The sequence below is a fragment of the Haemaphysalis longicornis genome, unplaced genomic scaffold (genome assembly GCF_048455015.1).
Source record: "Haemaphysalis longicornis isolate Haplotype H1 unplaced genomic scaffold, Haemaphysalis longicornis Haplotype H1 scaffold_2, whole genome shotgun sequence".
Taxonomy (NCBI): Eukaryota; Metazoa; Arthropoda; class Arachnida; order Ixodida; family Ixodidae; genus Haemaphysalis; species Haemaphysalis longicornis.
The window spans coordinates 189,633,106-189,645,843 of NW_027526295.1; the positions used below are offsets into that span (position 1 = coordinate 189,633,106).

Consider the following 12,738-nt stretch of genomic DNA (forward strand, 5'->3'; position numbering starts at 1 on the left):
ACAAAAATTCCTAGTAAGAAATGTGACGAAAAAATATCGCGTTCAGAATCTTGCGGCTGGAGTATCTGGGTTACAAGGAGGCAATTATTGCAGTGGGAGAAGCGGAAGCTGTGGATGATGATTGTGGGATGATTTTATTCATCACAAGGAGAGTGACTATGGTTACCACAAGATCTCACTTTCTGAAAGAACGGGTCTTCAGTTTTTGTGCTGCAGAAGCTTGGGAATGGAGAACACCGAACCTCTCCATGCGTACTACATACAGCTGAGTTGGAGAACTTTGTTCCACTCTGATTAGCGGTGTTCGTGACCTTTTTAGTCCTTAATAAAAGTGCTTTGCACCTACCAATCTGATTAACTGCTGTGCTTTCTTTGTCGTTCCGTTACAGAGAGGACTCGAGGTAAGTACTGATGGGTAAATGACGTGTCTGTAGGCTCGCTTGGCTGGTATGGTGCTTGGTGTGCTCGATGCAAGGCTTGGCTGTGGTTCAGGCGTTGTTGTCATGCAATGTGCGTGTGCGGTCATAGTACATTGTTGTAGCGATGACAGTGTAGCAAAGCCGGGGGGGGGGGGGGGGGGGGGCGAAACTTCAAGATATATTTGATACGATGTTTATTTTGTTAGCCGAAATTTCCGCGTACCCTCCGGTGTTTGTTACCACACTGCTTGCTCTGTTGGTGCACTAATGCGTAATCAGAAACCAGGGGGTGACTGCTAGATTCTTTCTCGAATATTTGTGCAGTGAAAAGCTGTCAATAAATATTCGGAGTCAGGCTTCAGATACGTAGAAATTGGGGTGGGAATTCAAATATGAGGGGCTACAAAATGAATTATGTTTTAGTCAAGTGCTGTACCGCATGCCAGATCGAGGGCTCGCAAATTCCATTCATTGTGTGAAGTGTTCTTACCACTGCCTATTCCAGTTTTAGAACGAACTGGAAAATGAATACGCACAACTGGACTCAGTGGCTGCTACGACACATTTATCAAATCTACCCCCCTCCACCAACAAAATAAGCGGTCCCTCTCGCATAACGAAACACTAGAACTGCATCGCCATCAAAAGGAATACGGACAAACAAGTGTTCCAAGCTTACTTCCGACTGCACAGGCCAGTTTTAGTTCAGATCGAGTGACAACCACCCGCAACCGAATTCAGTTGAGGCCATCACCAGAGGTCGGCAAACTCACTCATGAGTCCACTCACTCAGACTCATTTGGACTCAAACTCACGCGTGAGTTTGAGTTTGAGTGAGCGCGAGGCTAGTGTGGCATGGTGAGTTTGAGCTTGAGTGAGTTTGAGCCGATTGATCACGACTGAGTTTGAGTCCGATTGAGTTTGAGTCCATTTTGAGTTCTGAGTACATTTTGAGTTTGAGTCCATTTTGAGTTCTGAGTACATTTTGAGTTTGAGTCCATTTTGAGTTCTGAGTACATTTTGAGTTTGAGTCCATTTTGAGTTCTGAGTACATTTTGAGTTTGAGTCCATTTTGAGTTCTGAGTACAATTTGAGTTTGAGTCCATTTTGAGTTCTGAGTACATTTTGAGTTTGAGTCCATTTTGAGTTCTGAGTACACTTTGAGTTTGAGTCCATTTTGAGTTCTGAGTACATTTTGAGTTTGAGTCCATTTTGAGTTTGAGTTATTTTGAGTTCTGAGTACAATTTGAGTTTGAGCTCCTTTTGAGTTCTGAGTACATTTTGAGTTTGAGTCCATTTTGAGTTCTGAGTACATTTTGAGTTTGAGTCCATTTTGAGTTCTGTGTACATTTTGAGTTTGAGCACATTTTGAGTTTGATTACATATTGAGTTTTGAGTACATTTTGAGTTCTGAGTAAATAGGAGTTTTAAGTCCATTTGGAGTTTGAGTACATATGAGTAGCCTAGCAGGAAGCTATGGTTGGCTCTTAAGTTTCATGCGTCACTGTGGGCTCGGAATTCAAGTTACCTGCGGGTATGGCACCAATCGCGATCTGCATGATCGGTTGGGAGGGAGGTGGTGTGTGATTTTTTTTAGTTTCTTGTTGAATTTTTATGGCCATAAGCACTTGCTGTATACCTAATTTTCGCGGCTGGGCGCGTGAGTGATAATTGACTGGTGAGGTCATAAAAAAGGGTTGTCTTAACTTTTCCTCCTGACGGATCCACTAAGAGCGTGGGAAAGGGTGCTGGGAAAGCACACGGCGGCGCTGGCGTGCTGGTTGTTCGCCTGCTACTGTTAACGGCTTGATATACTAGGGGTCACAAAGGAAGAGGTGAGAGCCGGGGGGAAATGGGGGCGGGGGCTGTCCTTTCTACTGTTTCAAATGAATTAGCTGAATTGACTGGGCAGCGCCCCTTAAGACAGAATAATGACCACATTAGATTGGGTGAAAAGTGAAACTGATGAGGCTAAGGCGTGTAAGGTATCAAATGAAAGGTCCGGATTAACGGAATCACGCGGGGTAAATAAAAAAATGCTTCCTGATTGTAGTCATCAGGCAGCCATAATGAGTCATAGATTGGGTTAAAATTCAAAATGACGCTGCGAGGGCATGTGTGGAATCAAATTCAAGGTCTCGATGTGGGGAATCATTCGGGACGAACATGAGATATGGATATATCATGACGTAGTCATGGTAAATCAAAGATTCGGTTAAAATTCAGGTTCATGACGCTAGGGCGTATCAAATTAAAGGTCTCGATGAGGGTAATCACGTGCTTATGATTATTATTATGACATAGTCAAAATGGGTCATAAATTAGGTTAAAATTCACAATGTTGCCACTGGGTGTCCGGGGTATCAAATTGAAGGTTCCGATAAGGAAAATCACGTGGGACAAAAATGTGGTAGGGCTATATCATGAGATAGTCATGGTTAGTCATTGATTGGTTTAACGTTCAAATTGATTCCGCTAGGATGTGATGGGTATCAAATCAATGGTCTTGATAAGCCGAATCACGTGGGAGAAATACAAAAATGCTTCCTGGTTATAACCATTAGATTGTCATGGCGAGTATTATATTGGGGTAAAATTCGAAGGGACCCCGCTAGGGAGTGTAGGGTATCAAATTTACGGTCTTGAAAGGGGAATCACGTGGTACAAATAAAAAAAAAGGCTTCGTAGTTCGAATCATGAGATGGTCATTATGAGTCATAGATGGGGTTAAATTCAAGGTGAGGCCGCTGAAGCATGTGGGGCGTCAAATTGAAGGTTCCAGTTAGGGGAATCATGTCGGACACCTAAATAATGCGTCCTGGTTACAGTCATGAGTCATGGTTAGTTTGACTGGTATGAATTCCATATGACCCTGCTAGGGTGTGTGGGGTATCAAATTAAAGGTCTCGTCGAGGGGGTCACGTGGGACAAATATGAAAATGCTTTCTGGTTATAATTATGAGGATATCGCAAAAGGTATACAGCAAAAGGTATACACCCTCACTCTCACTCACACTCACACTCTCACTCTCACTCTCACTCACTCACACTCTCACTCACACTCACACTCTCACTCTCACTCTCACACTCACACTCACACTCACGCTCTCGCTCTCGCTCACGCTCTCACTCTCACTCTCACTCACACTCTCACTCACACTCTCACCTTCACTCTCACTCACACTCACACTCTCACGCTCACGCTCACGCTCACGCTCTCACGCTCTCACTCTCACTCTCACTCACACTCACACTCTCACTCTCACTCACACTCTCACTCACTCACACTCACACTCTCACTCACACTCACACTCACACTCACACTCACTCCCACTCTCACTCTCACTCACTCACACTCACACTCACACTCTCACTCTCACTCTCACTCAGTCACACTCACACTCACACTCTCACTCTCACTCTCACTCACACTCACGCTCACGCTCTCACTCTCACTCTCACTCTCACTCACACTCTCACTCTCACTCTCACTCACACTCACTCACGCTCTCACTCTCACTCTCACTCTCACACTCTCACTCTCACTCTCACTCACACTGTCACTCTCACTCTCACTCACACTCTCACTCTCACTCTCACTCACACTCACTCTCACACTCACACTCACTCCCACTCTCACTCTCACTCTCACTCCCACTTTCACTCTCACTCTCACTCACACTCACACTCTCACTCAGTCACACTCACACTCTCACTCACACTCTCACTCACACTCACACTCACTCTCACTCTCACTCTCACACTCTCAATCTCACACTCTCAAACTCTCACTCTCTACTCTCTGACTGTCTCAATCTCTGTGAGGCCATGTGAGTTCTGAATTCATTTTGAGTTCTCAGCCCATTTTGAGTTCTGAGTTCATTTTGAGTTTTGAGTACATTTTGAGTTTTGAGTCCATTTTGAGTTTGAGTACATTTTGAGTTTTGAGTACATTTTGAGTTTGAGTACATTTTGAGGTTTGAGTACATTTTGAGTATTGAGTTCACTTGAGTTTGAGTACATTTTGAGTTTTGAGTCCATTTTGAGTTTTGAGTTCATTTTGAGTTTGAGTACATTTTGAGTTTTGAGTCCATTTTGAGTTTGAGTTCACTTTGAGTTTGAGTACATTTTGAGTTTTGAGTTCATTTTGAGTTTTGAGTTCATTTTGAGTTTGAGTACATTTTGAGTTTTGAGTCCATTTTGAGTTTGAGTACACTTTGAGTTTGAGTACATTTTGAGTTTTGAGTACATTTTGAGTTTTGAGTCCAAATTGAGTTTGAGTACATTTTGAGTTTGAGTACATTTTGAGTTTTGATTACATTTTGAGTTTGAGTACATTTTGAGTTCTGAGTACATTTTGAGTTTTGAGTCCGAGTGAGTTCTGAGTTTTGAGCTCAATGTGAGTTTGAGTTTGAGTGAGCGCAGATGTGCTGCTCAGCATTGAGTCTGAGTTTGAGTGAGTGGTGATTCGAAAAAAAAAATTGTGAGTGAGTTTGAGTGAGGCGCGCCAACTTTGCCGAGGTATGGCCATCACAGATTATTTATAATGAAATGTCAGTAACTCACCGTCTCACAAAAGAATATTATAATAACTTCAGTGCCATCAGAAAGTATGAGTTCCAATAGATGTTCGTGCCGCGTGACTGAACATTTAATTGATTTGGTGAAACCCTCAATGAGATAAACTGGCTGATGGCTCCCTGAACATATAATGTTTCCAGTCTAGCATGCGTTTACGCGTATTCCAAAAGCGTAAATGCATGCGCGTACACCCACGTAGAAACACTCACCTCTTATGTATTACTCTTGCGCTTTTACAGTTTCTTACAAATTTTAGGGTAAATGCCAATTTTTTTCGTGCGGTTTGCTTCGTTGCATCGCTTGGGTGCCCCACAGCCGCTTGTTACTGAGTAATGGAATGTTTGTCTTTATTACACGCTCTAAAGGGGTATCGCACGCTTGAATTATCGAAAGCAAGGTGAATGGTCTGGGCACGCCGTACCCGCACATTTATGACAATATATTTTTCTGCTTGATTGTACTCAATGATTACTGTGCCGCTGCCTCACGGTAATACTGTTCTTAGGAAACACCCAGGAATTTATGTCTGAGCACAAGCAAGAATAAGTAACTCTCCTTGCAAATCAAATTGCATATCTGACTAATACTTCTATGATGTCGCCTTGCCTTTTGTACATTCAGGTATGGTAAACTCGCTTTCATATTTGTTTTTTTAAGTGAAGGCTCTGACTTACGTGTAAATTCCGGCCGTTGGAACTGTATTTTGAGCAAAACCTGGTAGCTTCACCAGCACAATTATTAGGGCAGTTCATACGTGGAAGTTGGAAAAATCGGGCTGATCATTACTGAAGGGGACTTTTTCTTATGCAAGCGGCCGTGACGCGGGAGAGCTTTTTGTGATAAATGATTCTTGACAAAAAAGCTACCTTGAAGCGAAAGTGATCCTCTTAATGGATGAAGAGATCACCTAGCATAAACTGCCTTGCATGACAGCAGGCTGCGCATGGATGTATCTCTGGGCAAGCTTGACGGCTGCACTCTACTTTGTACGGTTGTTTCGTGATTTTTGCATGATGGGCTGGTTGCCTTGCCTACGCGAGCACGGCTACATTGCTGGCGGCCACATGTGCACTTGGCTGGCTTTATTTTGTCACGTTCGCCGTGCCAAAGGCCTGACGGCGCACGAGAGCGATCGGGTCTCTGGTCGCTCTTAACTTAAACAGGCTGCCACCGCTTTCTGTTTTCTGTCTCCCTCTCTGGATTGCGCGATCGCTTGCTTTCTGAATGCAGTTGCTGGATGGACAACGTGGAGGGGTACAACTGGATCACGTTGGCGCCAAGTCTCTTCTGCCTCTTCGTGAGTGCCTTCGCTAATTCAGGGTTGATGGGGCACACGATGCCAGCTTATCCTCGCAGTTGTATTCAATTACGTCACATAACATTCGGCATGCCACAAAACTACCTTACTGGAGTGGCAGTAATTTGGCCGTGTCCAAAGTTAACGTAGGGTTTTATTGTTCCACTTTTTTTTTCTTCTAATTTTCGGGTGCGGAAAACAGTCACACGTACAACACGCCCCGATATACGCATCCCACTAAAAGAGAGTGAAGGCTCTGGCAGCATGTAAAGGAGAGTTAGTTATGAAAATCAGCGAATTAAAAATGTTTTTCTTATGAGAAAGCATAGATGACTCATCGAGCTAAAAAACGGAGTCAGTGGCCGAAAAAGCCTCCTATTGGCTCCGAACGCGGGTATGCGCTGGCCTGACGTCCCTATCGTCTGTGACGTCATGTGGTCCCATAGCAACGACGTAATCATTGCTAAGAAGCAAGCCTCTCTGGCAAGATGTTACGTACTCCGAACTGGAGGGGGCATGTTGTCTAGCGAGGGAAATCTTAGCGGGCCGTTGGTCGACTTATGTTATATCCACGGATCTTAGGGTGACATGAGCAGGAATAGCGGGAATTAGGCTCGGAGTGTCGGCTTCTTCGAAGCCTGCGTTAATTGATTGCCTATTTTGCCGGGTTAAGTCGCTAGATTAGTTGATCTTTGAAGCGAGGTTGTGCCACATGCGTTTTCCAGAGCATCGGGTCGTAGGTGAGTCATGGATCCGCCAGCACCGCTGGCTCCTCCCAGTTGCCTCGGAGCGAGGCGTGAAGCGGCGCGACCTGGAGCGTTCGCTCACCCCGGCGCAGAAAGCCGTTATGAAAGACGGGAGACGTCTCATGTCTTCACGTATGCCTACCGAACTGAGCCGGCCTAGGAACGTGCCTGAACGAGCGGCCCCTTTGTCACCTTATCTCCTCACTCAGTGATAATTATAGGGATTATTCTGATCACGATTATTATCGAGATTATCGCCAAAGCTCCGCTGTCATTTCGCGTCATGTCGCGTGATAATCCCGGAATCATTACAAAAGTCAAGGTCTCAGATCAGCCCATATCCACATTTAAACAGCATTCGTACGAGGCATCTGTATGAGGCATTTGTATGAGACATCTTATAGTTATAGCTAGATTCGTACAAATGTGCATCTGTAATCAACGCGCAGTATCCACGTCTGGAGACCCCTGTCGCACTTTTTGTTGCAGCAATGCAGCTGAAAAAAAGTTAAATCAGTTCCACTCAGTGGGAAAACACTCAAGTGCGAGCAGTGATTCGCTGTGGCACCGTTTACCACTCTTTGCTACCGCCCCCTCACGCTCTTCCTTTCCCGGTCTAACTCTTCTCAACTTATTAAACGAACAGAGGTTTGTTCAATGCATTTCAATTTTCCCGCCTTCTTAGTGCTTGCGCGCCTTCTCTGGGACAGCTAGCACCCTTATCTTTATCTTTTGTTTCTTGATCGGCCTTGAATAGCAGGAACGGCAGTTCTGTTCTTTTTGTGCTTGCTTTCATCTCGCACGTGCTGGTGGTGCCTTTTTTTTTTTTTGCCCTTTATAACCCGTCCTTTTTTCTTCCGCGGCCGCATTTTCAAGACTACTATCGTAAAACCAACCCAAGCATTCCTAACTAAATTAACGCGGTGATCATTGCCGCTTAAGTACATATATTTTGACTCAAATGTACCCGTTGCTTTCTTTGCGCTAAATAATGAGGACATGTATGACCAGAGACCGCTCTTCGAGGAGTTTCCAACGGCTCTGCTTATATAAACCTCTTATTCAAGTATTCTCCCAAGTTCTGGCCGGAAGGCTGAATCGAGGTATCGTTTCGGAGGCTCTGTTTGGGTGAGTGAAGCTAAGTGACTTTGTTGGCTAGACAGCGACACCGCGTACGAGCTACGACGACGAGCCAGGCCCCGCACTTTAGGGGCCCGGTTTTTCGTCACATTTTGGAGCGAATAAGGGCGCGATTTAGGTGTACGGGCGCAATCACCCGTACACCTGCCCCAAAACAAGCGGTTTCATCTTTTTTCCTGTATGATTCGACTTCGATTGCAAAGCTAACGTTACTAGGACGCTGGCTGGTACTGCAACGCTGATTTCCCGCTTTAAGTTCAGAGCACTTTAGGGGCCCGGCTTATCGTCTCAGCTCGTCCACGGTACCACCGCTGTCACGCGGCGTCAGGCACACAAACAGAGGCTGCGAAAAAAGACCCCCGCATGTCCCTCAATGCAGCCTTCCGGCCAAAAGTTAGGAGGATACTTTAATAAGAGGTTTATATAGGCAGAACCGTTCCCAACTCCTGGAACCGCTGACACTAGTCATACATGTCCCCATTATTTAGCACAAAAAAAAAAAAAACTGCGGGTACATTTGAGTAAAAATAAACGTACTACTTGACTATGCATATATAACGAAAGTAATGCTTGATAACCTCGGAAGAGCACAGCGATTTGAGGTAGGTGGCGAGGCAGTAGAAGTAGTAAGCTAATATATCTACTTAGGCCAAGTTGTGACCACGGATCCCAACCATGAGGCAGAGATAATTAGAAGGATAAGAATGGGGTGGGGTGCGTTCGGCAGGCATTCTCAGATAATGAATGGCAACCTACCATTGTCCATGAAGAAGAAAGTGTATGACAGCTGCATCTTACCGGTACGCACATACGGGGCAGAAACTTGGAGGCTCACTAAGAGGGTTCAACTCAAATTGAGGACGAATCAGCAAGCACTGGAGCGGAAGGTTCTTGGTGCAATATTAAGAGACAAGGAGAGAGCGCAGTGGGTCAGGGAACATACGCGTGTTAAGAAAATATTAGTAGAAATTAAGAAGAAATGGATGTGGGCAGGGCATGTAATGCGAAGGCAAGATAACCGTTGGTCATTGAGGGTAACAGAGTAGATCCCTAGAGAAGCCATGCGTGGCAGGGGGCAGTAGCAAGTTAGGTGGGCAGACGAGATCAAGAAGTTTGTGGGGATAAATTTGTCGCAGTTAGCACAGGACCAGAATAATCGGCGATCTACGCCCTGCGGTGGGCGTAGATAGGCTGATGATGATGAATAGGTACTTAATCGGCAGTCCCAGCGTTCATTTAGTTAGTAATGCTTGTTGGGTTGGCTTTTACGATTGTAAGCTAGAAAAAGTGGACACAGAAGAAAAAAACGACACGTTAAAATTGGCGCAGAAAGGCTCCCGCCCGTATGAGATCAAAAATCAAACACACACACAAAAAAAACAGATCTCCCACTCGTGCTCTTCAAGGCAGAACAAAACACGAAAAATAAATAAATGCGTGCGAGCTGTGCAAGTAGAAAACGCGCTAGCACTGTGAAGGCGGGAAAAGTGAATTGCATTGAACAGACCTCTATTCAATTCATCAAGAGAGGACAGGGTTTTTGTGTTCGACAGGGACGAGGAGAGCGTGAGGGGGGATAGCAAAGGGCGGAGAACGGCGTACGGAAGTGCTCTATTTGCTTATGTTCTCACTTCCGTCTCCATTCCCGCTCCAGTTTCTCCACCAGTTCTCCACTTCCTACCTCATGTAGTTAAGTCGTACGACAGCTAAAACGTGTTATGCACGAAAAATGTAAGCCCCATGAGTCCGAAGTATACAGTGAACATATTTTTAGCATTTAAGTACATCAGGCGCCTGTACCAATACACCAATACACATTTGTGTTCTAGGGATCTTACACACGAATAACTGATGTTAAGGCGGGTCACTGCGATCCACTGCCCGGCTCACGAAAAGAGGTTAGAAGTAGCATCGTCACCGCAGCAGCAAAAGTGTTTTCTGTGTCCTTGTCAAGGCTGATCTGAGCCCAGCTTGATATATTGTCGGTAATACCCTGTTCCGATGGCGATAACGAAAAATCTTGACAAATGAGTTTTCTAGCACCGCCCCGTTCACATTAAAAGCAGTCGTCGAGCTCGCCGAAGTTAAGTGTTCGCGGGGATCCATTAAGGCCGACAGCGTTTCCTGCAACGAATGTTGCGAAAATTTGTTTTGGCTTCTCGCCCGGTATGTCCAATGTATTATTCGTGTGTGTGTCTACGGCGACGTTAATAGACTTTGTTGTTGCTTCGCGTCATCTCACCTCTTGATACACTTAATTTTTCACCGCTAACACAGTTTAATGGTTATAAAGGGCTTCCCACAATGCCTCTTATCGAATATAATTTTATGGACATTATAAAAATTCCTTTGCCAAACGTACTCAAACATCGCAGGCGAATTTCATAAACGACGTCGTTAGGGAATTCTTTTCAACCAAGCGTACAATGAAATGAGCTTTCTTACGGCCTATATTATTTTAGGCCCGAAAAGCACCCATTAACGATGTGCTCGTAGCGTGTGACGGGACAATCATAACGACTCGAAAAAAGTTGGTCCTACTTTTGCCAAAAATGGAGTCGTACTATTGAAGGAATCGCAGTCATCGTATTCATGGCGTCGGAATTTTATGCCACACGTTGGCGCAAATACGAATCAAGGGTGCGCAGAGCAGTCACTGGGCATTTACGTTTTTGAATAATGTCGAGAAAGTAATAAATGTACGACAAAGCCAACCTCTTGACGCAACAGTCAGGAATGAGTAAAAGTGAGAAGCAGTGCGGTGAAGCAAGTCTCACAGGGAGTTTTGAGTTCGGTTGGGTGTGCATTGAGCTGAATATGTGAGGAAAGTCTGAGTCTTAAGCAACCCACTAAACATTGTGTACTTTCTGTTAGTCGCTTGGGCATCATCATCACATCACCATCATCGTCATCATCACATCATCATCCCGATGTCGACTGTAGAACGAAGGCCTCTCCGGTCTAACTGCTCCTATGTTGCGCTCTCCGAATCCAGCCTTCGACACCAAATTTCCATATACGTTCCTTATACGTTCCATATCACCATATTCCATATATTCCATATCTCCATATTCCGTATTCCATATACAATTTCCATATCTCACCGCAATACATTCTATGTGGGCGCATCTCCTTATCCGCACGATTCCGACCATGTAGCCTGTGTAGTGAACGGACAGAGACAGGATATAACGTCCACCACGGTCAAGATGACGTCAATCGATACTGCCGAAGAAGCCTCAATAGCCGATGAAATGACTAGTCCTACCAACGACACAGTTGCCACAAGTACGAACCCACAGACCACTTGCAGAAATTATCCGCTAGGATGCATTTCTAAAACGGCACTCCATATTCTCCAAACAACCCGGAACACTCCCGTGGTCTGTGAGCAGTTCCTCTCGCGGGAGGATCGTCACCCCCGGCATCTAATCAACAACCTCTCCTGCGCTACACTATCTTGGCCCACTATCGATACCAACGCCGAATGTTCCCCAATCCACACCATCACCTCACAAGAGATGAAGCTACCACCTTCAAGATGATTCCAAACCAACACCTATCCGCACCGCACCCTCCTCCTTGCCATATATCCGAGCGAATATCAAGCCACCCGCAATTACTTGCCAGCACTGGGTACCCTATACCATCAGGTATGAGACTACCAGAAAAAAAAAATGGCCGCGTATCTGCTTCTTTCGTTGCAAATGTCGTCAAAAGACGATAGTCTTTATTGACTTTTGCCAAGTAAATGCCTCCCTTCGCTTTCCCGCTCACCTCTAATGTTGCTCCTCTTGCGTGGCGCTAGTCCCAAGGTAAAGACGGCAAAGGTTTGCTTAAATCATTTAAATTTCCCGCGTTCCACTGCTCCAAACCGGGTGTCTCGATGCCAACGCTCCCGTACGGCGAAGACGCGCGTAAATCACGGCGCCCTACTTCAACGTTTATAGAACCGCGTTTCCCTACTCCACGTGCGTTGCAAGCTGAACGTGGAACCTATCTAGTGGAACCTTTCGTACCTTTGTCCGGTTGATTCTTTAAAATGCCGCAAGAAGCTATAGTGGCGCGGGCGACAGCAGGCGACGGCAAAGGGAATTTTTTTTTCTGGAGTTGATGAAGTATTTAATTTCGCCGACGTCAAGCATGTATGATTTTTTATAAAGGAGCACTGCAAACATCACTTCTGCCTTAATTTGTTCCCTAATATTTGCGTAATGTCTTGTTCTTCTTCAGCAATGTTGACAGGTATGAACATTACACTGGACTAAGACAGATAGATTTAGCTGTGACTATATAAAACTATTGCGCCGGCATTGTTTTGGTTTGGCCGGGTTGCTGAATCGAGTCACAGACAGACAGACGGACAGACATACAGACAGACCGAAATTTCTGGGTTTAAGTAGCCCAAGAAAGACTATCGTCTTTAAAAACCAGGTCTCCCTTCAGCAGTGGACGGTGCGGCTGGCTAAATAGGACTCGGCGATCCAGCTTGAACTGGTTAATATAGCCCGCGCAGTCAGCCACAGCCGGCAACAGCCACGGGATCCCGGACGGA

General features: G+C 45.3%; 1 protein-coding gene across 9 annotated transcripts in view; it reads left to right on the top strand.

Annotated features, from left to right (window-relative positions):
• The window catches only part of LOC144169668 (calcitonin gene-related peptide type 1 receptor-like), a 527,733-nt gene that overhangs the window by 497,369 nt on the left and 17,626 nt on the right, over positions 1 to 12,738 (top strand). For all 9 annotated transcript variants that reach the window (XR_013322493.1, XM_077698942.1, XM_077698941.1 and 6 more), the window contains one exon: positions 6,231 to 6,297. Coding sequence is in view for 8 of the 9 variants with exons in the window: in XM_077698942.1 (XP_077555068.1) it covers positions 6,231 to 6,297 (67 nt within the window). In the remaining variant the exon portion in view is untranslated. The remainder of the gene's footprint in view (positions 1 to 6,230; positions 6,298 to 12,738) is intronic.